Genomic DNA, 27,817 nt, shown 5'->3' on the forward strand with positions numbered 1-27,817 from the left:
TTCGGTCTTTCTCTTACTCCATTGCATGCTCGACCGTCTGAATGAACACTAGGCAGTGATTCATTCACACATGAGTATCTACTTGCCAATTATATCATTCGATCCATACTTTTACTTAGTTTCTGTACATACACTAAAAAAATTTTATTTATCACGAAAACATAAATGTTTTTGCAGTTATCAGAGGAACTAATTTGCAACCAGTATACTTCAGTTTATCTAAATGTTTTCTGATTAAGTTAAGTGACAGTAAATTCACTCAAATGTCATCTTTTTTGCAGCACATAGACTTCTTTGATTGAAATAAAAATCAACTGGCTCAAAGTTCAAAGAAATAATTTTTTCATTTTTTTTTTACATACGCTGTCAAAATTTTTTCGACTCGGTTTAGTGTAAATTTTTCGGTGTAAAAATTTTGGTGTGAAAATTACACCAAATTCGAAAATTCGTTAAATTTAGGCGGGGTGAATTTAAAATTTTTACAACGCCAAACGTGAAAGTTCATAACTCATGATAATTTTAAGTTAAGAAAATTAATCATAAAAATATTAAAATGTGAAAATACTATTTAATATCCAAATAAAATTAATGTGTTTATTTATAGAGTAGTTCAAAATATTCAATGACTGTTTGTTGCTCATTAATCAAAATTAAAACTTGTGACAAAATTAAACATAAAATTAATTCATACACTTACCGACCTCTCTTTGATTTTCCAAAAATACTCAAAATCATTTTCACCAAATCCATAAACGCGGGATATAACCTGCGATTTATAGGCACTAAATGTAGTACATTTCAAATATCTGTCTCAAAAGCTAATGTATTTATTCAGTACCATCGAGTCTAAGGCGCTCGTAGCGTCACACGATCGCACTCGATAGATAAACTGCTATTACCGGTGTGAAAAAAATTTCCCGGTATTAAAATATTTTTCGTTGTTGAAAATATTTTACTTTATGAATATTTTTACTTACTCGATCACTGCAGCTAAACATTATTTTTATAAATTAATCAAATTATTGGTGATTGAAATGACCGGCGTAAATTCTGTAATTTTTAAATAAATTACGTATGACATAAATAAATATTTAAATGAGCGCATATCAAATTTGAAATTTCTTCCCGACAATATTCATTAAATTTTCATATTTTTTTAATAAGTAATACATTTATTTTTTCTTTACGTGGCATTTTTGTCATACCGATTTAACACCGGTTTTTTAACACCGCCAAATTATACCGCCTACACGGATGTCATTTAATTTCAACGCCACTTAGTGTTAAATTGAGCCCATTTTTAACACCGGTCTCTTTATAGCGTAAAAAAAATAATTGGTGATTAAAAAAAAAATGTTTTGTTGTAAAATCATGGTAATTAATTTTCAGGCATCTGTTAACGCCTTTATTAAATTTTCAACAGTAATATTTTGAGTTCTTAACCCTCATCGGTACTTTATCATGCCCTACGTTTCCTTATATACATAAAGTGTCCTCAAGAGTAAACTTAGTTAAATTGATACATATATTGTAGATGAATACGATGCAATAATTTACAATGCTAATCCGGATTAGTTTAAAGTTGACCAGAATTTATTTTAACATTAATTAATATATTTTGCTCTTAATGTTAAGGTACTATGTACATATCAATATTCAATATATATATATATATATATATATATATATATATATATATATATATATATATATATATATATATATGTGTGTGTGTGTTCTGAATAAACTTTTGATAGATACAAATTTATTAATTTGTAAGTGAATAATTTAATTTAGGTCTCGACGAAAATTATCAGTTTTTTTTTTTGCTGATAAGAAAATATTGTTTTAAAAAAACTGAAAAAAACAGACAACTCAAGTGTTCATGTTAACACAAAAAATTGATTTGACTTTAAAAACTATTATCAGAAATTTTTAATGTGAAGGTTTTACTTTTTCTCTATTTTTTAAACACAAAATTTCTCCGTCGATAACTCAATAAAATTACTTTGTTATGCAACGACCAATTATAGTTGGCTGCAAAAATATTAGTTAATTATTCTGGTTCACATGCGGTTTTGTTTACATACAGTAAAAATTTTGTGGTAAATATGGTTTGCATGAATTTTTGTTACCTTTGTATCAATTTCATATTATAATTTTAAGCGAGTAATAAAATAACAAAATTAATGTTTACTTAATAATAGTTTTTTTTTTTATATTCACTTTATAGAGAGTAAAACAGAAATGTTAAATGATCAAACCCATTTTTAGAATTTTTTATCAAATTCAAATTGATATCGCATTGTTTTTATAAAAGTAAATACTGTTTAAATAATTCCGCGAAAATATTTTTTGCAAATCATAAAAATACTGAATCAATTCGCTGAAAATTTTTTTTATTTAAAAAAATATGTGAAGTAGAATTTCAGACCTGATTGACTGTTTTTTTTTTCTATTTTACTAAAAAAATTTGAAGGAATATCAGCTGTCGAAAACATTCATAGTACATGAATATTTAAAAAAAATTGATATGACATGAAAAAATATTTTGTTGAAATAAAAAAAAAAATTATGCAGCAAATCAATTGAAAATACACCAAAAAATGGATTTCTTGGCGCGAAAAATTTTTTCTTGATGTAAAAAAATTTTAACTTGACTCAAGAAATTTTTTGTATTGTAAAGTGAAAACAAAAATTCCCTTGGGGTTCGAAAAAATTTTCTTGGAACGAGAAAAAATTTTTTAGACAAAAAAAAAATTCTTGAGCCAAGAAAAATTTTTGTTTTCAATTCATAATACAAAATATTTCTTGCGCCAAGAAATTCTTTTTTTCTGTGTACGTAATAAGATTAAATTTGATAGCGTAATTAAATTGAAATGAATGTTATGTAAATGAAGTATTGAATGTAAAGTTGATTAAAACACTTGAGATGCGTGAAAACGCGTAGCACTTGCAACCCTTTTGTCGCGATATATCGAGAAGGTTCTCCCGGTGGTTGACCACAACCGCAACTACCACTCGCGTTACTTGCAGCACACCACATTGGTATGGGAGAGTATTCTAGTTCGCAAGTAAAGCACGGAACTCGTAAAGCACACAGAGATCGAGGGAACAATGCTGCTTCGATAAACGCGCCTAAGTCCAGTACATGAGTATAGAAGTACAGGATAGAGAGAAAGAGAGATAGATTACTCGGACCATAGAAGCACTCGTGGTGGCGGTAGTAACCATGAGTCAAAGAGGGAAAGGAGAGTAACTCGATATTGGGTCAAACATCGCAGAGATTTCTGTACCATCGCTCCATTTGTCTGGCTCACATCCAAACGCATTCGATTTGCCATATCTTCTATCTATAATACCGTATCATTTAACGAAAATTAAGGCTGAATTTAAATGTATATTAAATTATTTTCGGTGAAATCATTTTTCCAGTCTATAGAAATTTAAAAACAATTTAGTAAGTAATTTGAATTGATAAAAGCCACTTAGATGCGGATTATGATAAATGATTGGCTCTCGTGACAATTGAAAGATCATAGAACGCCGAGAATAATCCTCAGCCAAATCCTTGTGTCGACCTCTCTGGCTTGTGCCCAGAAAAACGAATGAGGTCCTTCACCTCTCTCACTTATAGTCAACCGAGAAAATCTCAAGCTGAACTGAGCTGAGCTGGTGAGACCTCTTCTGTTTTCCACTAACCACGACCACTTGTCGCGAAAACTAAAAAAAAACTGAGAGAAGGGGTAAGAAGAGAGTGAAAGAGAATGAAAAATTATGATGGGCAACAGAATCACGCAAATATTTAAAGTGCTGGTGTGCTTCAACAATTCTGACAACACGAAACTCGATAACGAGCACTTTTGGTTACTTTTCACGAGGTTCCAAAAGTTAAATTTTTAAATTTAATTAGTTTTAATGCTCTGTGTGGAGTTCATTAAGATTGTTTGCGCTTGGTTTTTGGCACAACTATGTCCAGCTGTCGTCTGATTGGCTTCTAAACAAATAGTTACTTTTCTCGAACTACCATTTCAACATCGACGTCACGTTATTTTTTAGCTAACGCGTGCTGGTTTTCAATCGGAATTTTTCACAAGTAATCGGACCTTTGGTAAATTAATAAATAAATAAAATAAAAAAGTTATAAAAATAATAATAACGATAAATATATAAATGAAATAAACTGAACGTGTCCAATTTTAAATATATATATATATATACACATATATTTTTATTTTTCATTCGTCACTTATCGCTGAATATTGTATTATTTTTTTTATTCACTCTATTTTAACTAAAATAATTTTTATAGCTTGAAATTATTTAAAACAAAAGGTTTTTTTTATTTCTACTATTCCAGTCACTTTTTTATCGCGTTACCCGGGTCTATATCAATATTCATTTTTACTTCCCAATATAGCATTTCTTGAACCCTATTAATATTATGATGAAAAATTATTTGTAACTCGAATAAAATTTCGAATCGATTCGAAATACTTGATTTAGAGTAATTTTTAGAATAAATGACTTGGGAATATTCATACAAAAATTCCTTCCACGTAGTTTTTATCACTTTCGACCAGCCAATATGTAGTAAGAATGGTCATTGCAAAAAACTATTTGAAAAAAGACTTCAAAAATATTTTGAATATTTTCCTTCAACTACGAATCTCCTTTACTTTTAATTTTAACAAAAAAAATTTTCCCTTCAAATATTTTTTTATTAATAAAAAACATTAAAAAATTCAGTGACATTAAAAAACCATCCAATGAAATGAATAAAAATGAAAAATATTGAAATTACAGGTATCGAACGAGCCCACAAAGACGGCAGACTGGCAAGTCTGATTGGTGTCGAGGGTGGACACGCAGTTGGCACCAGTTTAGCAGTCCTGCGAATGTTATACGAACTGGGGGCACGATACCTAACCCTCACCCACACGTGCAATACACCTTGGTGAGTATCCAACTCAAAATACCTATCGCGTTCAACCGCCAACTCGATCACTCCAGCTCAATTGTTCCAACTCCACTACAGTCAAACTTTATATACCGCTATAATATAATACAATATAGTATATAGTTATATATATAATCAGAAATCAAATGAGAGATGAGAAAAAACGTTATACGAGGTAGTATATCGTATATAGAGATCGCACATATAATGCCACTTGGGCACTTTATCGTTCACCCGGCAGCTCGTGACGGCGCAGATGAAATTAATCGGATATCCGATTTCAACCGATCGAAACCAACCGACCTAGCAAAAGTAACGAGACTGCCAGCCAACCAGCTAGCCATCCAGCCACCGAGAGCTATACTACCCACTAGTGACTCGGTTGGCTATTTCCAATGCGAGTGAAATGCCATTTGCGGTCAATATACGTGAATATCAAGGCATATAAACCCGTAATTTGGACTTTAGCCCGGGAGAGAGTGGTTGTATTCGTTACAACTAGCGTGCTAGTGACGGTGCCATTGCTAGTGCTGGTGCTGGTACTGGTACTGGTGGTACTCGTGGTCGTAATCGTGGTCGTGGTGCACAGCCTGTAAGAGTTATCCAATCGATCGATCGCTTTATAACATGCGAACAGGTGGCGTTTTGACTTTGTTACACTTCACTTATGATTTCTCGTTTAATTCAATGTCATTTTATAAAATCATATATTATTAAGTATTCATAAATTAAATTATTTAATTAAATATTATATATATATATCCATATATTATCAAATTGTAATTAATGGTAAATGATAAGCATTGTAAAATTCAAATGTAATTAAATTTTATTATAATTACATTTAATTCAATAGCCTCGAGGACACTGTAAATTATTCTGCTAATTAATCAAAACTATACAATTAACACTTAAATATATTTGCTTGTAAAAAATATAATGTAATTTAATTATAATTAAAAAACATAAAAAGAAGGAGATTTAATTTTTGAAATTTTATTCATTAAAATTTACTCTTTAAACACGAATGTAAGTGAATATACAGGGATATATGTAAATGTTGAGATGACATTTCCTTTGATAATATGAAACAAAGTGAGCTTTACTTTGAGCTTATTCCTGTGAATGAATTCGTGACTTTTCTTCTTTACGTTTGTTCATTCATTAATTCTTTTTATCCTCTTTATCTCAACATTTTAATTCTATTTATTTAGTTTTCTTTTTTCTTTTTATCTTTCATCTAGTTTAGTCTAAAAAATTCAATATACGTACGTAGATACATATATACACAAGTAGTGTGCTTAAGTACACGAGCAATAGCTTGTCAATCCACAGATACAGTATGCAAGAGGACAATTTACGATACGCGTGTAATCCAAATCACATTGTATACTATACTATTCTAAGCGTGTGTTTCATGTCATGTATGAACGGTAATAATCCAATTGATGGCGTTAGACCACAGTAATCATTAGTATTATCGTTAAAACATTACTATATTTTTATCATCACTTCACTATCAATTACATAATTAACTACGGAAAAGTCTCATTGTTCTACAGTTTTCATAAATTTAAATAAATATGTATCTAATACACGGAAAAAAATGTGATGCTCAAATAATATTGTTACTGATAGTAAAGTAGTATACTCTCTTAAAATTGAAATAGTGAAAATAGTGACTATTCACTGTTTACTAATGAAAAGTATGTCACTAATTTAAATAGTGTATAATGATGTTAAATTGATTATTAGAGTGGCTATGACTATTATCTTTCCATGCAAGTTATAATCTCGATGCCCTGGTGATGTTTCCAGCAATTGTTGCCTAATTTCTGTTAAAGTGTAATCATACTCATCAACATCGTCAGTGTGCATATGTTGAGATATGGAGTCGTTGAGACTACTATATAAAGATCTGTAGCTGGTAATATTTGGAAGGAGCTGCGTGCTATTTAAATTCACTGATTGTGTCAACTCTGTGTAGTCATACCTGATTAACTGAATATCTGCATAGTATACTTTTCACTGGCGATAAATGACTATTCACTGCCAAATAGTCACTGTCATGAGATTTTCACTAATTCGATTTTAGAGAGTACAAATTTCGCACCAGTTTTGACGCATACTCAAACTAAATGTACAATGTAAACAATGATAGTTAAGTTAGACTAGATTTTTTATCTTCAGATTTATTATTTTAATTATTAATTTTATTTATTTAAAAATGAAAAGAATTTTAATATTTTTGAAATTTTATAAATAACAAGATTAAGGATATTTTAATTTTCTTAATATGTAACAACAAAATTTAAAAAAATTTGTAGGTTATAGCTCTTGGGTAAAAAAAAATTTCAAGCCACAAAAATGATCAAATATTTTCTCGGACGAAAAGTAATTGACAAAAAGCCCAGGTCGTGAACACAAGGGTGAAAAATCGTCGAAAATGGGTCGATTTAATTTATCGGTGAAATTTCAGACAATCTTCGACCTGTTTTATTAGAAATAATTAAATTTCGGCGTATTTTCGGCCAAGTATTTTTACCCGGGCTGTATTAATGTGTATACTCTATTGCCGTGTATTGAACAATATAATATAGGGTAGACGTACTGTTTTTTATCACTTCAAGGCCAGTTTTAGATACTTCAAACATTTTAATAAAATAATTCGTAAAATACGCAAAGACATAATTTTTGTAAACGTCTTCAAAGATACTGTTATCACACTATTACGATGAAAGATTTTTATAAGTTTTTTCATTAATTGAAATAAAGTATTAAATGTCAAAAAATGGAAGTGTCCAAAAATGGTACTTCTATCCTAGAGTATGTTAAACTGCATTTGAAATCCATTAGATTCAAAATTCGTATGAAAAAGTGACCCCAATTTATATCAGTTAATACAAATCTTGTATCACTTTTTTTCCATGTGGTAAAAATAATAAAGTAATAGTAAAATTTATGTAAACGATACTTTGTGACGATGAAAGTAAATTAATAATTAGAGTAAATTGATAAATATGATAGTGATGGTGATGGTAGTGAAGCTAAAACTGAAACCGTTTTAGTATAAACTTAAAATTGATGGGGGCTACTGGGTAGTAGACCTAATCGGGTATCGTGGTCGCGTGTACTTGCATGAATAACGATATTGGTGCAACGGTTGCCATTACAGTATAACGTTGGTATGGTATAGGATGAAGGGTATAGTATAGAGTAAAGTAGGACGTGGATCGAGTTGGAGGTACAGGGATCGAGTAACATGGGCCGAGATGGAGGTGAAAATAGGGATGAGGATGAGGTTGGGTAGTTGTAAAGGGATCGAAATCGGTTACGATGGGATATTGAAGGTCTGTCCATGTATAACCGGTCCAGTAATATGTTGTGTAGTATACGTATCATAGGTATTCAGTCTCGGCATTGGGATTACTCGAGTAGCACCAATCATCATGGTAACCCCATTGCCACTGTTTTCAATGTTGTATTTGCATTCCATCTACCTTCTCGTATCTGTAACTGAATCTGTATATCTAACTAACAATCTATCTATTTATTCATCTATCTATCTCTCTCTCTCTTTCTCTATATATATATATATATATATATATATATATATTTTACTCTACGAATAATGCACATGATTGTCGCTATTGAGTTACTGACCTGTTGGTTCGGTAGGGCAGACTGCAGCACAGCGGATGAACCTGGTCAAGTGCCTCAAGTTGGCGGTCTTTCGAATTTTGGAAAGGTGAGTTTTATATACTTATTCATTTTTAAATATTTTTATTTTAATCATTTCATTGATTTTAAATTATTGCTAATATAGTTTTAAAGTGATGAAAAAAAAAATAATAAATAAATGAGAGCAAAAGTTTTGTGATTTATTAAAATTTATTTCCAGTAGCTTTGTGCTAGAGAAAATGTATAGAGCAATGATCACGTACTCAAAAGGTTCATGTTTAATAAACAAAAAGCTCAAGAAAACAAGACAGTTGATTACAATCTCGGAAAATTGAGGCAATAGCTACCTGGTCTTTCAGTTGTCTTTTTTTTTATTTATTGTAGTTACGAGGGGTTTGCTGGCTAATGGACGTGTCGTAACAAAATCGAAATAAAAATTCAGTCAGTCGTATCGTCGCGTTTGTTCATCAGAGTGAGATGAATTAAAAGTCTGTATACACCCCAAAATAAATTGACTATAAATGAATTTTTCAAATAAAATGAAAAATAAATGAATGTTTTAATTGACATTATTACATTATATAAAGGAGGGTGGGGTCAATCGAACCTCGGGGCGATGGAACCAGTAAGCTTGAAAAATCGATAGAAATATAAAAACGAATCGTCCTCTTGGAATTATATTTTAATACACTAAACCTTAGTCTGACCGAAATTTGGAACCAATATAGTGATTGAATTTTAAAAAATTCAAGTTTTCGTGTTTTTAGGCACCTGAACTTTTTTTTCAGCTCTTGACAAATTGTTCAATAATTTTTGAATTTTTAAGTGAAATGTTAAAATTTTTTTGCAATACTTTCTTACATATATTAGTCATAAATTTCTACTTTTACTTCTAGTAAAATAGTTCTTGAATATTTTTTTTTCAAACTAATTATTTCAAGAAAATCATATAGGGTCAATTGAATCAGTATTCTCGGGACGGTTGAACCACACTGTGAGCATCTGACATGCGCGTGCATCTTGACTGAATGTCGAAAAAAACTAACTAACCAAAAAAAAAACTAAATTGACAGAAGTTGTAAAAGTGATTGATATATCATATGTTGTTATATAAAATAATAAAAAAAAAATGTCAAACTATTTTTGGCTCAATTGACCCCACTCTCGCCTATATTTTATTTTTCTTAACGTTGTAATTGAGAAAGATAATCTCACGAGAAAATGCGATGAATCATCTAAAAGGATTAGCTGTCTCCGGGTATAAGACTGATCGACGGTTGGCCAATCTAATCGATGAACCCCAAGAGATTACTGAAAGTGCGAGACAAGTGTCAAGAATTCATTAATACCCCTCGAGTATAAAGCGAGTCTACAACGCTACCGGTAATTGAACGAGCTAGCTAACATCGTTTGACAATTATCTTCAATGTCGACATGACAACCTATGACACATGATGACATTGACAATTTTTTAACGTCGACAACCACCTGCACAAATTATTAATTTTTATTTTTATCTGTAGATATACATATTTTTTTTTTTCTGACTCGTGAACTGAACCACAAGTTCAATTTTACGCGAGAGAAGAGCGAGATCGGACACGTAATTATTTCAGTGAAATCGGCGTGGATGGTCAGCCACGCGATAACGCCGGGACTTGTGTGGCTTTACAACCCATGCTATGTATGCACTAATAGCAGTCGCAGTCATACCAGTAGTAGTAAAAATAAAAAAAAATAAATAAAATCGGAGCCTTGCACAGTTGCAATGGCAATATCGGTAGACCAACTCGTTCGAGGTTTCCTTTGTCACGAAAACGATTTCCGATGCGTGGTCTACTTTCTATTTCTATTTTTTATTTATTTTTTGTTCTGCGTTGCTGACTGTACATACATCGTGTCTCTTGATGCCGGAGCTGCTTGTATTGGCTCTCGGATCACTTGTCACAGTAAACGTTTCATTGGAAAAGTATTCGATTAGATGGCGAAATGAAAGTTGTTTTGATTAAAAATAACTTTCAATTATAGGTTATAAATTTTGACATTGTGAAAAATTGGGAGTGAAGACGGATTTTATTTCAATCCACATTCACTCCGGTCCGAAGTTTTAATACTTAAATAAATTTATATTTAATGTAGGTCTTACGTTCTTGTAAATCTAGATCCATTATTTTATTATTAATAATTTGAATATAATCCTTCAAAACGTTTAAATAAATGTGTGAAAAATAATACCCGAGGTTACAAATTTTTATCTCAAGGTATCCATTTCTTTCAACATTTTGAGTGATCTAACTCGCATTATATACACGGTGAACTTTTGAAATGCTATCATTTCTCATTTCCGAGTACTCGTGAATTTTCATAGTCTCATTTTTCATTCGATATCACATTTTTTCTCTAGCTTCTCTTCAACTTATAATTTTTTAGTATCATTAGCGTACACTGACATTGTATAATTTTTTTTTTTTTTACTTTTTTTGTTCATCTGCCAGGGATAAAAAATTTGATATAAAGAGAATACGTTAATAAGACAGGGAAATCCGTGCTAGTTTAATCCGAGTTTTAATTCTCAGTTAAAAAAGATATGTATAAAATCCAGAAAGATCGGATTATCTCGTTAATTTTAAGATTTTCTCTTTGCGCATGAAATAAAACAATTTTACTTATTTGTTTAGTATTAACTAACTCACAAAGATATATTTTTTTGTTTTTAATTAAAAGTAATGCAAACAATTTTATTAAATACTATTTGTTTACCTTTTTCAACTCATTATAAAAAGTCTAGAACTGTAACATCGGTAAAAAAGTATAGGAAAATATAATGGAAATTTTACAAAACAGATTTAAAAAATTTTTCGAAATTATGGAAATTTAGGTAATAATGTAATGACACTTTTTAAACACAAAATAAAATATGAAGCTGAAGCTAGTGGCCGTAATAAGTAGCGGCCAGCAATTTTTTGCGTGGCCGCTACTTATTGTGGCCGCTAGCTTCAGCTTCATAAATAAAATTAAAGTTATCCGATAACAATATATCGATACTGCCATTCTAATACGTCGTATCCCACATTTGGGAAATTTTTCAGGAGACGATAAAAACGTTTCACGATCGGCAATGAAAAATTATTTGTATTATGGTAACATTAGTATAACCTACAAATTTATTTTCATGTTTTCATAAAATACAGGCATTTGCAGTGAATAATTTTGAATTATATGGTGTAGAGTCAAAAATTATGCATCATTACTTTCTTACTCTTGTCGTTAATTAATTCCTTAAAATTAACAATGTTAAGCGTGACTAAACCTTAACGAATGTGGGATACGACATATTAGAAAATTTATTTAAAAATACTAAATAAACAATGTGACCTCTAAAATTTTTACATAAGCTGCACACTGTATCAATGATTCCATTTTTCAAAAAAAGTAAAAATGTCAAATTTTTTGGGATACGACGTATTAGAATGGCAATATCGATATGAAATTTTTAGTGAATAATAAAAAATAATTAAAATTTTTTCTATTTTCACGTTTTTTATATTTTGGATAGTACTAATTTGAAATTCGATTTTTTGTTTTTATAACTCTAAAATATATAAAAATATATGAAAATGAAATGAAAAAAAAAATGAGGTTACTTGTTAATTATTCTTTCTCGATATCGATTAATAAATTTTTACATAATAGAGTGATATCATATTAAGAAGAATAACCCGTTTTGACAGTTAAGCATTCAAACATTTATATTTATGTGTCTGGTTCAATACTAGAAAAAAGTTGAATGGTGTATAAATTGTAATTCAAATTTCTCGACTTTAAAATAATTTAAACTGTATTGATTAAAAAAATAATCCCGTACAAATACAGATAAAATAATCTGAAGAACGGTTGACCCTGCAGGACAACCCCAATACTCTCCGATATTTTCAAGCCCGGGAGTACAAAAACATTATTATTTGCAAAATTTTTGAGCTCAAGAAACTGTTAAAGAACACACGTTCCAGTGAAAAAAAGTTATTTTTGTTAGACGACATTTTTTGAACAAGTCAACCTAATATTCGAGCGTTTACGGCCGCAGTCGAAAAAGATCACCAAAAATTAGAACTGATTGAATTTTGAGGCGAATTTGGCAAAGGGTTTATGTGTTACACAAAAACCTAGAAAAAAAAAATATTTTCAATTTTTATATTTTGTATAACTCGTAATCTACTTGACCGATCGACTTCAAAATCATCAGTCTTAAGTCTTAGTGAGCCCTTTTGATTGCTGCCAAAAACACTCGAATCGATTGATGCATTCCAAAGATATCGTCGGACAAAGAGTCTACATATACACACTTACTGACGGACGGACGGACGTCTATCCGGAAATAGAATAATTTTGTAGTGCCTAAAAATGTCGTTATCTGATGAAAACGCTATTTTTGAAAATCGGACAAAAACCAATAACTTCTCCTTGTTTTTTAAATTTTAAACTTTTATAGTCGGAAGTTCAAAAAATAATAAATAAAAAAAATTTTTCATTTTTAAATACTTTTTTTAACTACAACTGTTTAGGACGAATCGTATACTGAAAAATAAAATCTGAAAAAATTACAATTTGGTAAGCTTTGCAGTCTATACTGTAATTATTGAAGGTTGTGGAAAGCAATTAATTTTAGTTTGAAATGTAATTCTCGATAAAACGGCTGGAAGCTATCTTATTCGAAACTATTACTTGCATTGCCTCGAAAATAATGTATTTTTTACAATTTCGAGCTCGAAGCGATATGTTGCCATGCAATACTGCAATAAATGCTAAGTTATTATCAGATTAATTTTTTGAGTTTTTTTCGTCGTTAAGCTCAGCATCGATTATAAATAGCAAATCGTAAAACGAGCACATACGAACAGAGAGACAATGAACAAAAAAATAAAGCTAATTAAACAAGCGTTTACGTAAAATAATAAAAATAAAACTAGAATTTTTTTTGATTCGTATAAAAAAAAATTTTTTACGGTCCACTTATTTCGGAGTCGTTAAATTTTCATTGCTAGCTTTGAAAAGCTTTTTTTTTTTTGTTTGAGTTCATTCAAAGCAAAACGACTATTTAGTGCATTGTGGTCGATCGCGTTAAGTTAGGCCAGTTTCCAACGTACAAAAATCTGAACAATAGATGATCCTACACCAAATTTTAAAATATCACTATCAGTATTTTTGAGCTTTTCGAACTGAAAAAAACTTTTATTCCAATCACTAGAATTAAAAAACGGCTAGACCACTCCGTACGAAAATATATATATATATACGGCAAAATAGTATATATAGTATTATCCGGTTTATATTTTTAGTATTACCGTACGTATGCTATTTTGCCGTCATGTATTTCCCGATATATCTCGAATAGTTATATGCACTTTTTGTTATTTTCAAACTTAAAAATCACAGTTATTGTTCATCTCCACACTGTGAAACTTGAAAAATTTCCACCAAATTTTACTATGGGTGCATTGTAACACCGGACTATAAGAAAACTGGTACAAAATTTACAAGTGTCTCATAGTAAACGGTATGCGCAGACGACACGATTGGGACCTATGCGCATACGTTTACTATGGGACGCTTGTAAATTTTGTACCAGTTTTCTTATAGTCCGGGGTTACAATGCACCCATAGTAAAATTTGTTAGAAATTTTTCACAGTGCAGTAATTACTTAGTAAATCAAATATTTAACCAACAACGTGAATGAGTTTCAATACATCAATAAAAATATTGCAAAACAAATGAAATAGCAAAGTGATCAGCAATGAAAAAAATAACCTTATTTACAATTTTGAATCGATTGAAAAAAAAAGTGAAAATAAAAATAAAAATCGTAAATACAGTAGCGTATGATTGAATATACTGTAATATATAGAATCGGGCCGTAGGTTGTTTGAATTCCCAGTGGCTAGAAACAGGTTAAAATCAACAAAGGAATAAAAGTTTAGTGTGTTCTGCATCCAAGATTCTCTTTTAAAGTTACCAAAGTACGTTAGCGTTAGTATGAAAATTGTTTTTACCCTTACAAGTCTACATAAATATGTATGAGCACACATTAACACAAGATGTTTTTAAAAAAATTTTCGGTGTGTAATGTACACATATAAACAGCTTTTTAGTTGAGTGCGTCTATTCTTTAAAATTTTTTTATTCTAAAATTTAAAGAACACAAGACCTCAAAGGATTTTTATTACTCTTCTAATAATACTCAACTTGTCTTTTTAAATCTTCTTTCCCTTCAACTTACTCTCCGAAAACCGTACGTACGTTAACTTCCGAGTTGTTTATTAAACATGAGAAAATTATAAAAGTTTCAACGAAATATTTTTGCATTATTTTACTAGACTTACAAATTCGTTTTATTATACAGTTATGATTTAGTTATCCATCCACAGATAGAGTTTTTAATAGGTCATAAAAATTCAACACAATACAACTCGATGGTCACGACTATTATGGAATGATATTCAAAAAACTTTAAATAACTTGTTTGTATAAAGTGTAATAAAATTTTTGATTGATATCACCAGAACAATAAATATAAATAACGAGATAAATATTAATTATTTCAATGAAATATTGATAAAAAATTTTTTTGATAGAGTTTTCCATTCGCTTATTACCACACGTTAATTGGTTTAACGCAATAATAAACAAAAAAAATAAAAATGAATAAGATAAAAATATAAAAACCAAATATGAAACCCGCATCGGGAATTAAAAAATACGCAGATACCAATATATATATATGTATATACATATATATATCGGATAGCGTGAATAACAATCGGGTTATCGGATATATAAAACGGATGATTTGAAAAACAAGCGGAAAAAGGTTCGATATTGCAGTGGCCTTGTTGAGCAATAAAAAAAAAAAAATTCTTTTTTTTTTCCAAATTATCTAACGAATGAAGGAGGGGAAAGAAAATTGGAAAAAACGAAACAAAAAAAAAATAAACAAAATTCATCAATGTCGAGTTTGAAATTTATTGATGAACAAAAAATAAAATGAATTGACATTAAAAAGGAAAAAACAATATGTTTTTATCTTGTCTCATTCATTTAGTACTTGACATTTAATTGTTATAAATCCAGGTTAAAATTTAGCAATTATATAAAGTGAAAAAGTCATTGTGATGCACTTGAGCAAGGCATTAAATGATTATGAGGCAGAAAATTTTTTATAACGAATTCAAATCAACAAAAAAAATTTTTTCAATTTTTTCGGACTTTTGCTGGTTAAAAAAAAAAATTTTCAACACCGACAAAGTAATTTAGTGAAAAAAAAAAAATGAGAGAAAAATAAAAAAAATAAAATTGAGACTTTAAAAATTGAAATACTATGACGTCAAAAGTAAATGTATACATTCCAATAACGTGTACATGGAAGTAATTAACGCGCAGTTGAACAATAAAAAAAATGAAATAAATGAACATTACCGGTAGAAAAGTTAATCGAGATGTGGCCCACATACAAGTAAATGGAAAGAGGAAAAAGAGGAACAACGAGAGAGAGAGAAAATGAATAAAACCGGAAATGGGAATTGTCGAAGCTGTCCATTGGGAAAAGTACCGCTCACGCGTGTATATGTATTTCCTCATTTTCTGTCTCTCTTGATATCTCTCTCTCTCTCTGTAAACGGACCAATTAATTAAAGCATCGACTGTAGAAAGTAATGTGTATAAATCTACACGCACTTGATAACAAGTGTATAGGAATAGAACTATTTCCTCTTCGTTGTTTCCATTCTGTTGGTCCCTTGATATATATATATAATTCAAACCCACTATTCGCTGTTCTACTCACATCACTCGTGCTCAATCAGCGTCTGTCGAGAGTGTGAGTACAGTCCAGTACACGAAACACCTCAAATAGAATCTACTGCGTAATCATTGCCCTAAACTATTCCGGAGATCTAGATTTCAATATTCTATCACAAACATATGCACTTGATATGTATAACATTCCTGGCTATTATTTCTCAAACATCACTAGACGCATGATTCATCAATACTATCAAATTTACAAGGAATACATTTCACCACTTTCTTTGTTAAAACCAATAATGAAGAAAGTTGTTTTTTTTTTTTTTTCAATTAAATTGTAATTTTTTCAGAATTTTTATTCGAAATTATTTTTTTATAAAATCTATGGAAAATTGAGGACCCAAAATTTCAGAGTCAAGTAGTAATTTATCGCTTTTACGATTTATGATATTTAAAAGTTATATTTATAATTTTTATAAAAATGTTATTTTTTTTTCGTCACTTTAACTTTTAAATTAAAAAAAAAAAAAAAAAAATTATTACATTAAATTAAAGGAAATTTTATATCGAAACAATATTTCTTACTTTAAATTTTAATAATAATCTTCAAGAAAGCGGTGTCTTAATTGTTAGAAAAAAAAATTTTTTTATTGGATGTCTTGACTTTTTTTCTTTTTAAATTTAATCTTTAAAATTTATGAAACACTTAGTTTGATTTACTCTAGTCTATGCAAAACAAAATCACGATAACAATTTATTTATTAATTAAAAGATAATTATAATTCATTAGAGATTGGCCTCAGCTCGGGTCGTAAATTATAACAGCATTAAAACGCAATGGTAACATCATAAATTTTTTAAATATAATTATTTTGCAATGAATTACTATAATTAATTTAATAACCATAATTCCAATTAATCAGTACGGGAAATAATTTTGTTATTAAAAAAAAATTTTAAAAAACACGTTTTTAATTAAAGAAAAAAAATTTAATTTAATTTAATTGTAACAAGAAATTTAATTTCTCTCAAATTAAAAAAGAATGAAAAACTGTAGACTGAGAAAAAAACATTTTATTTTCCATCTCTGTGATACTTTTGTACTACTGTTACAATCGCCCCCTCTTATAATTAAGACACTTCTACCCTACAAAGTGAAAATTATCTTATAAATATTACAGTACTATACCGACAATACTGAGACAATTAGTACTAATAAATATTTTTTCAATGGTCTTTTAAAATAATAATTTTCAAAATTATAATTGGTTCAAATTACTTCCGTACGAATAATTTAATACAGTTATTTAAATAACAAAATAATTTATTTAAATAAGTCGATACTTCACACAAAAAAAAAAGTCTGAAAAACAGTTGACACTGCGAGACAACTTCAAACTTTCCGCTATTTTCGAACTCAAGGAGCTAAATGATATACTTGAATGCTTCGGGTTTTTCGACAGCGAGGTGCTAAAAAAAAGTTGACATGCTTTGCACTACGAGTATTCAAGCAGTCAAAAATAATTTAGAAAAACAAGTAACTCAAACATTTATTCAAAATTATTGCCAATGAAACGCATAGATTCGGCCAGAAATACATACATGTAATTGAAATGAGAAGTAAACAGATTTTTTAATCGGATCATAACGTCAAAATAATAATCATCCAAGAGAAATTCAGATAACGGCCATTTTTTATCGTTATCTAAAAAAACAATTCAAAACAAAATAAGTATAAAATAATATCAGGGCAAAGCGGGTGTCATCTCTGAAACCCTCTTTGTCCGAGAACACGTTTTTTATCCAAGTGACGCTAACCTCAAATAATTCGAAATAAAACACTAATATTTTTCTCTCAATTTTAGCTTCAATAGGCTCAAATTTATAGAAAATTATCAACGATATAATAAGTGTATTCGTTTTTGAATAATTAGAAAACACAGACATTTTTTATTATTATTATTATTATTTAATTTCTTTCTTACGACATTGACGCATTTTTATGTTCTAGAGCTGATTTAATTATAACATTGGTCAATATACAGTTGTCTGAGAGACATTCGAAAAAAAAACTTTTTTTTACCATTTCTTTTTCCAAAATTATATCTCGAAAAAACTATCCGATTGAAATGGTTTTTGTAGGAATCAACGCGTGTTGTTGTTCTCAAACTAATTAGATTTCAGAATCGATTTATCAAGTTGTTTCTGACAAATGTAAAAAAAAAAAGTTTTTTTTTTTTCGTATTTTTCAATTTTCGCAGAGTAGATTCTACCGAGTGATCTGAAATTTTCAGGAAGTTGACGGCTAACAAGCTCTATTGATTTCTGCAGAACCATCTAAATTGGTCAATTCATTAAAAAGTTATAGAAAGTTTCGATGCACATCCAGAAACTCGGATTTTACTCTGAAAATAGTTAGAATAGCTTCTTAAGACCTCAAAACATCTATATCTGGTGAAAACTCGTATTTCGAAAATCGGGGTGAGAACAATAACTTTCCCTATTTTTCGAAAATAGTCTATTTTTATAGCGAGAAGATAAAAAATACTTTATAAAATTAATGATAAAGTAGGTTGAATTATGCTAGGGAAGTTTGAAAGTTTTCAGCAATATTGGAAATTCTTCATGTTGAAATTTTCCGGTTCGCGTCGACAACTTGAGACTGGGAACTCGAGGTTATTATGGCGAGCGTAGCAGCCTGTGACGCCACCTGTCGATGTGAGCCCAAAAGTTTTACGAGTAATTAGGTGGACGGGACTGAGGTCGTTGTATGGCAGTAATAGTGTAAAAATAAAGATAAAAAAAAAAAATAAATAAATAAAACAACATTTTCTAAAGACGCCGGATAGTTTAGAAAAGTAAACTTTACTTGTTTTTCCCTCGATCCAACAACTACCATCTCGTATATACACAGAAGCGGTAGTAAAACTCTAGCCAAATATTTTTTCTTTTTCTTTTTCTTCCTCATATAATATCCTTCGCCAATCTTAAACAGCAACTGAATGAGCAAGTGAGAAAGAAATCCACAAGGTATTGCCCGAGTACCAAAGTTGTATCAATCAAACCAAACTCTACGATGTATAAACTCGAATGAACAAACTTTTCACCACAAACTTTTTACCTATATGCCATATCTATACATATTTCTATAACAACTACCAATTCAACATATAAAAAAATATATCGTCCAACTGCGCTAACAACCTATTCCATTTATTTATTTATACCCATCTCTGTATACTTTTGTCTTTCATTTAATAAAATAAAATAAAAATAACCATTTCCATAAATTCTCGTCTTTGAAACAGATTTACTCTTTTTTTACTTCTGCTCCCGTGAAGTATTTCTTAGATAGAAAGCAATACAACTTTATATAAAATATAGCTCAACAATTTTCTTACTCCATATAACGTAGTTTACGTTTACTATATATATGAAGGTAACGAAAAATGTTCCGCTGACAATAGAAGAAATTTTATTTCATATAAACCGGAAGTCAAAGGTAAATATCCATCATATTTTGAATTCACCAGAGTATGTAGGATGCAAATGAAATAACAATATGCTGAGCAGAGAGAATATGGAAAACGTCATTGACGCGTTAGTTAGGTCGACAGTCTGGAATAAAAAATAAAAAATAAGTTAAGGCAACCCAAGAGTGAATTTCAACCCGCTCAGTCAGGTCATCCGTTTCCTTTTAGATTTTTCCTCGCACTCTTTGACACGGCTTGCGATATCATTCGGCATGTATCGATGAAAATGCTTCTTATTTCTATTCCATGAGTATATTTTTTTTTTATAACATATATATATATATATATATATATATATATATATATATATATATAAACGTGAGCAATACGAAAGGAAATGTATATTTTTTTTCACCCTTAGAAAAAAAAATTTTCTCCATCATCGGCAACGTTTGCAAAAAAAAATGTCGTGCTGTAAAAGCTGTGGAATTTTCTCGAGCTATCGATTCACGGGTATGTTGAATTTCTCCGGTATTCGTTATATACATATATACTTTTTCTCATATATCCATGAATTACATAGTTTAGGTGTATATGTGAATGAAGCAAAAATCGGTTTTGCGGTGGGTGTGTACGACATTAAAAAAATAAATAAAAATTTACTGGGTTAAACGACGAAAAACATCTGCCTTTCGTACACACTTTTATTTCTTTAGTACTTTTACAGCGAAGAAATGCACCAGCACTCGGTAACTTTGGCTTTCGTCGTTGAACTTTTTTTTTTCTTTTATTTATTTATTTTTTTTTTTTTTCTTATATACACTGACTCCCGGGAAAATAAATTGCTTGAATAATGGAAAGACTCAGCTCAGTTGGACTTACGGCCGCTGCTTTTCATCAACCCTCAACGTCGTCCTTCTTTTCTTTTTCGTTACATTATTTAGTCGTCTTTATTCCATTGCCGTACACAACATTTTATTTTATCATATTTTGTGATAAAAAAAAATTTTTTCCTGCATATTTATATATTATGCTGCTAAGAATAAGGCTAGAAAATAATGAATATATAAAATATAGGGAAGAAAGTACAAAGTGAGTTGAAAAATAAGAATCAGATAAGACTGAACTTTAATTCAGTAAACTAACGAAAGTCAAAGCAAGTTTAGAGATAAGATAACTGCTTCAGACCCTCGACAAAAATAATAAAAAAAAAAAAAAAACAAAGCCACTTTAACGATGTGTGCGGTGTAGTTTTGTCCAAACTGATAAATGTGTTAGCTAACAGGGGCTAGGGATCATCCCTCGTTCATTAAACTACCACACTCGTTATTGTTTACTTACTTGTAGAATTCTTCCCAGTTTTTTTTTTATTTCATTTTTTTACTCTAGCACTTGAATTTAATTTCCACGTTTTTCACCATAATTTATTTAATTTCTTTTATTTTTACGCAATCAGATAAATTTTAAAAGAATAAAAGTAGCAGCAATATTAATTTAGTTATATAAAAAAAAATAAAAAAAAAATGTGAATAATTTATAAGGACAAATTCCAAGGATTTTTATCCTTATAAGAAGTGAATTTTATTTATTCTAGTTTTACTTTATCTACTAGAGAATTTATATTTGACGTATGCAGGAGGTGCCTGTTTATTTAGGAACCGTGGATGGGATTTAAAAATTCCGGTACGACTTGCCAACATGCTGACGAAGTAGGAAAAACATTGGAATTCAAGGTGTGAATCGAAAAGGCCAGATGAAAAAGACTGATCTTCTATCCAAAGACAGGGCAATAAGTGTCAGTAACTCAACGTTACTTTTTACTTTGTCTTTTTTATCCTCGTCCTTTTCCTCATCATCCTCTTTTTTATTTTATATATTTTATCATTCTTTGTCTCTCGAAAGTAGTTTTACTGCTGATCTACTTGAGAATATAGTGAATCTCATATTATTAAGAAAAGAAATAAAAATTTCAATATTTTCTTTAAAAATTTAAACAGCCGAGCCATTGCACATTCAAAAGTATAAAAGATAATATTATCTATTTTTATTTTTTTTCTGTACTTTATTTTATCTTTTATTTTTCTTTACTTTTTTATTCAAAACAGCAGTCTAGTAAGATCCGATTTTCTCCGCAGCTCATCGAATCTTGAAACCTTATTTTCATTGAATCCAATACAAAAGCTCGAGATGGTAACCAGAAGCTGCTGCAGTAGCAGTTGCAGTAACAGCAGCATAGTATCAGAGTATAACGGGGTCTAGAATCAACAATCGTCTCGAGTTCCCAATTCCAAGCTCAACAATAGAATCCATTATACCCACAAGTATTTTGTTTATTTTTATTTTTTTTTATTTCAGAGCATAGTCCTGGAGATGAACAGACTAGGAATGATGGTAGATCTATCTCATGTTTCTGTACCAACAATGTTGGATGCCATGGGTGTTTCTAAAGCTCCAGTAATTTTCAGCCACAGTAGTGCTCATGCACTGTGTAATTCTTCAAGAAATGTACCCGATCATGCTCTTCAATTGCTTGTAAGTTTTTACTCTTTTTCATCACAAACTCAATTCACAATAATTTATTTACTTATTGTATTCAATGTCAACTAGGCCCAATCAGGTGGCATAGTCATGGTATCCTTTTACCCACATTTTATAAGCTGCGGCGAAAAATCAACGCTCGCAGATGTCGCTGGTAAGTAAATAATTTAATTTAAATCAGTAGATCGTCACTATTTCTCCGCAGCTATAAGTAGACCACTAATCCAACTAGTGGTATACTTATAGCTGGTACCCAGTACATATTCACTAATTCGCAGTGAACACTGATTTTTTTTTAGAGAGTATAAGGGTGTGAATATAAGTGTTTTACTCTATAAACATGAAGAAGTGAAATAAGTGAATATTCAATAATTCTGAGTGCCAACCGAACCACTTTTTGAAATTAGTGGTTCGGTTTACACTTGGAGTTAGTAAATTCACTTATTTTCACTAACTCATGTTTAGAGAGTAAGATCTACAAAACAGAAAAAAATGGTACTTGATAATTTTTTTTTTTTCGCTGATTTCGATTGCAAAGAGAAATCTGTTTCACATATTTTACATAACAACATTAACATGTCATTGTTGACAAGTGATCTTTGAATTGTTCCATAAATTGGTACATTTGTCGTGTTATTAATTTCTGACGCAAAAGAAAAATTTTTTTTTTGTATTGAAAATACAGTTCGACTTCTGATACTTCAAAAATAAATCTATTTTTTTTTCAACATCGCTTGACACCGGGAAAGATTTGAACATCGTCTTTAGGTTAAATTGAGCACCGATAACTTTAACACCGGGATTGCGTGAGCTTACGCCAATTTTTGATAGTGTGAAAAAAAATTCCAAAAAAGAGCACGTGCCATTGAACTTTTTTTTGGTTTTTATAATTTTCGTTGATTTCATATCTAATTTCAAAAAAGTAAAATGTTCCACATTGATAGTATATACTATTAAAATATTTATCAGGAAAAAAATGGATACTTCTATAGATATATTATAACTGTGGAACATTTTACGTTTTCGGGAGTAAACATTAACTCGAAAAAATAAAAAAATAAAATCATGTAAATCACATAGAAAATCTTAAACTAATTTTACGACACGTATTCCCTTTGGAATTACGACCTGAAACCTTATAGGATTTTTTTTCCGTACTTGGAACAGTTCGAGAGGTGATCATAAGAAATTAAAACAATCACTCTTTCAAAGACCACTGTTATATATATAGATAATTTTATTTATAAAGTTTTGTTTTATTTTTTCGGTTTAATAGCATTTAAAATGAGACGAGTCACTTAAAACCACTTAGTCGTGTTGAATTAAGGATAATTAAATCTCTTGAATATAGTTGCCCTCAAGGTATTCTAAAATTCGCGGTCTTTTCGTTTTATTCTCTCTCACATTATAGTTACTCCAAACCAAGTATATAGCATCACTTGGGATTTAGCCGCCGGCAGTGGTTTAAACCAACCAACGAAGGAACGGAACAGGCCACTACACTGGATTTCTCGTGCTAAATTTATACTCCAAGTATCTCTCGAGGGAGCTGCCAATTTTGTCGAGGATATCGCTCGTCGAAAACCAAGAGAAAGAGAGCAAGAAACACGCATTAGTTGGCCCACGCCTTTAAAACCATTTTCATGATCCTCTACTAGTGTATTACGGGACCTAGAATGTTATATACTTTAAACTTTTAAATCTTACCCTTGTTACATAACTTAAATATTTAACTTATGCTATTCTTCAACCGGGTCTCTTTTCATTTAAATTGTTTCCAGTAGCATTTACAGTCATAAAATAAACGCTCATCACACTTTTACAAATATATCTATATATGTCTATTTATAGCTTAGTTTCTATATTAGGTTAATCTTCTTGGCGTTATCGTAAAGTAGGGAACAGTTGAATAATTTACGCGCGATTATCACGCGCACTATGAGGAAGCGTCGATTCCAGTTACCGGGATGTGTATAATCTCCTGGAGTCACTTAATCTACTACCAAGTCGCGTCTCTTAGTCACGATTAAACCACTTTACACTCTCTATCTCAGTCTCTCGTCTACCCAGCTCTCAATCTCAAGCTAAACTCACACACTGAATTTGTCATGTTGCCAGTGATTCAATAATTCACTTAAATTAATCATTTCATTTAATTTATTACGACTAATTTATTTAATTATTTTTATTCAACACGTGACTATACGGAAAAAAAATTATGGGAATGGTTCCCATAATTCTAGGAATTTTTCCTATATCATCATCGGAACTACAACCATGCATTATGGGTGCAGTTCCTATGATTATAGGTTAGGTTCCTATAATTTATGGGCATACTTCCTATAATATTATGGGAATCATTCCCATAAATTAAAGGAACCATTCCCATAACATTATAGGAATAGTTCCTATAATAATATGGAAAAAGTTCCCATAATACATAATGTGTTATAAGAATAGTTCCCATAATGGTATAAGAATTGTACCCATACCATTATGGGAATGGTTCCATACCGTTACGGGAATGGTTCCATGCCGTTATGGGAATGGTTCAATACTGTTATGAAAATGGTTTCCGCAATAATATGGGAATATTTTCCATAATTTTATGGGGATCGTTCTCATATTGGTATAGGAACTATTCCCATACCATTATAGGAATGGTTCCCATAATGGTATAGGAATGGTACCCATACTAGTATGTGAACTATTCCCATAATGCATAGCAGAACTTCCCATAATTTTCTTTCCATGTATATTTTATTTTCACATAACCTCAAAATTTTTCCAATATATAAAATGCAATTATCCATTATCTATAAAAATGTTTCCACTGTAGAGACTTTTAAAGCAATAAAAAAAAAAAATAAAAAACAAACTGATTAATATTTAAACCGTACTTTGTAATGGAATTTACGGCAGTTAAAGAGTGCCTTTAATTATCTTTAAACTACGGCTGGATGTAAAAACGAACTTTTAGTAGCTCGTTAAGAATAAACGATGCCCATAGCTGGGATTACTGCCCGACTAGTGAATTATACACATTCGATCGCTTCGACGGCTTTCACAGGTATACGCATACGTCAAATTGGATTACAACAAAATCTATGCGGAATATAACTCCTTTTTTCGTGTTGTTTTTTTTTATTTTGTTATTATACTAGAAAGTTACGCGAATTAAATTTCAGTAGATTTTGAAGTTTAAAATAAATGAAATTTTTTATGGCAATCGATTTTATCATTTTTTCTGTTATGTTGTTATTTTTTTAAATTTTTTATCGACTGAGGCGTATCAGCAATCAGCGATTATTATTGGCAGTGCTGATAACATTTATGCATGAAAATTCGTTTTTTTTCCATCGCGTATAACCAATTACGCGGGTTGCCAGAGGCACGCTCGTTACACTCGAACACTCGTATCTGTACAAATGTATATATATATATATATATATATATATCTTATAACGTTATGATTTTATGTATATGTATGTATGTACGTATATTGATGTACACATTTTCATGTAGTTGGATTTTATGTTTCAGCGCATATCAATCACGTGCGAAAGGTCGCGGGAATTGACCACGTTGGCATCGGTGCCGGATACGATGGGATCAATTTGTAAGTATGGATTTCACTCTCTGGGTTATATTTGTTCTAGGATCACGAATATAACTAGTGGTAAAAAAAAAAATATTACAAAATTTACAAAATCCCTGTGTACACTAGAGAGCACGAAAAATGTCAATACACTTTACGTCAAATCATTTTTAGATAAATTTTATTTATTAACCTTTGACACAGCTTATCGCAAGCACTTTGTCTCGTTACAAAGATTTCGTAATTAAATTTTTACAAAATAAATTACTAAATTGATTTGATAAATTTTTCCTAATGAAAAAATTCATTTGTATCAATGAGGAAGTTTGGTTTTGGTACACGCAAAAAAATAAATAATAAATTTTATTCGGATTTTCATTCATTTTTATTGTTTGAACAATGCATCCGCAACAAAGAAGGTAATTCATAAATAATATAATACTGAAAGCGAAAAAGTATAAGAGTGATTCTCTAAAATATATTGATATGACGAAAACAAAGTAGTCACTGGTATTTGAATTTTATTGTTTGAAATGATAAAATATGTCATCTTTCCATGTAGGTGTAGTCGCATCAGTAATATTTAAAACCACGAAATTGCTGTTTGAAATGATATTAAATTGTGACGACATTCTAAATTTTCAGTTATCTATTATTAATTTTTATAATTTATTTTTTTGCGTAGTAAAAAAAATATGTTAGTTAACAGATGGATTATCTCGCAGGATTATGCACGGAAGACTTTTATTTTTATAAATATTATTTTTTTTTTCGCGCATATTCTCGGCTGGTGTTACATGAGCTGACTTGAGTGGAGGCCAACGGGTATGAATTAACCGAGTGGCGCGTAAGTGCCGTGAGAAACTAAAAACGGGAAGAAGAGACTACTTTTCTATATTATGATATAGTCATAAATATATATATATATTGTACAAGTATGTATTAAAAGAGACTGGTGTATATCTACCCCACGCTTATCTTTACACGAGTTTCATCATACCCAGAGTTTCGCGTATAAAATACAAGCACAAGTACAAGAGTACGGTATAGCTATTGAAGAAGGATCTGGACGAAAGCCCATACCTTTAATAACAAAATATACCGGATAGCTTTAAACTTCTAAATTAATTAAATATTTCATCCTGGATTACAAAGATAAATCCTCAGTGCACGAGTAGAAAAGACTAAGTTCTCATTAAATTGTTAACGCTAAAGTATCGCGTACAACAACGTAACTGATCAAAATGTACTGAGCATTAAATATTATTAAATTAAATTCTTTTTTATATTTTACAACCCACTCGACTGTATGAATAATTAATTTGTTTCTCTGTACAAATAATATTTATAATTCAAGAAATCATTTTTTTTAGATGCTAAAAATTTTAATTATTTCACTCAACCAACTGGATAATTTATTCAGCTCATATATTTTTTGTAATCCTTAAATTATAAATTATAATAATTTATAAAAGGATTTTTTTTTTCATTTCAAAAAGATTATTAACATAATTGAATATTCAAAAAATTTAATAATGCAAATTAATAAAAATTTTATGAAATTCAGAGTCACATATCGCAGCAATATGAATAAAGAAAAATCAGACTCTATTTTTCATAATTTATTAATTCAAAAAATTATTTTTATGAATTAATTATGTAAATAAAATTTTAATTAAATCTTTTTTATTTTTTGTGTTTGATTAATTAAAAAGCAATATTTTATTGACAAAAAAAAATTATTTTTTATTTTACATCAAATTCCGTAC

General features: G+C 30.0%; 1 protein-coding gene across 2 annotated transcripts in view; it reads left to right on the forward strand.

Moving 5' to 3' along the window:
• Window positions 1-27,817, forward strand: part of LOC103576453 (dipeptidase 1) — a 60,106-nt gene that overhangs the window by 21,574 nt on the left and 10,715 nt on the right. For both annotated transcript variants that reach the window (XM_053739270.1, XM_053739273.1), the window contains 5 exons: window positions 4,807-4,957; window positions 8,639-8,708; window positions 22,268-22,444; window positions 22,520-22,604; window positions 25,994-26,069. In XM_053739270.1, coding sequence (XP_053595245.1) covers window positions 4,807-4,957; window positions 8,639-8,708; window positions 22,268-22,444; window positions 22,520-22,604; window positions 25,994-26,069 — 559 coding nt within the window. The remainder of the gene's footprint in view (window positions 1-4,806; window positions 4,958-8,638; window positions 8,709-22,267; window positions 22,445-22,519; window positions 22,605-25,993; window positions 26,070-27,817) is intronic.

This window comes from Microplitis demolitor, chromosome 1 (assembly GCF_026212275.2).
Source record: "Microplitis demolitor isolate Queensland-Clemson2020A chromosome 1, iyMicDemo2.1a, whole genome shotgun sequence".
NCBI lineage: Eukaryota > Metazoa > Arthropoda > Insecta > Hymenoptera > Braconidae > Microplitis > Microplitis demolitor.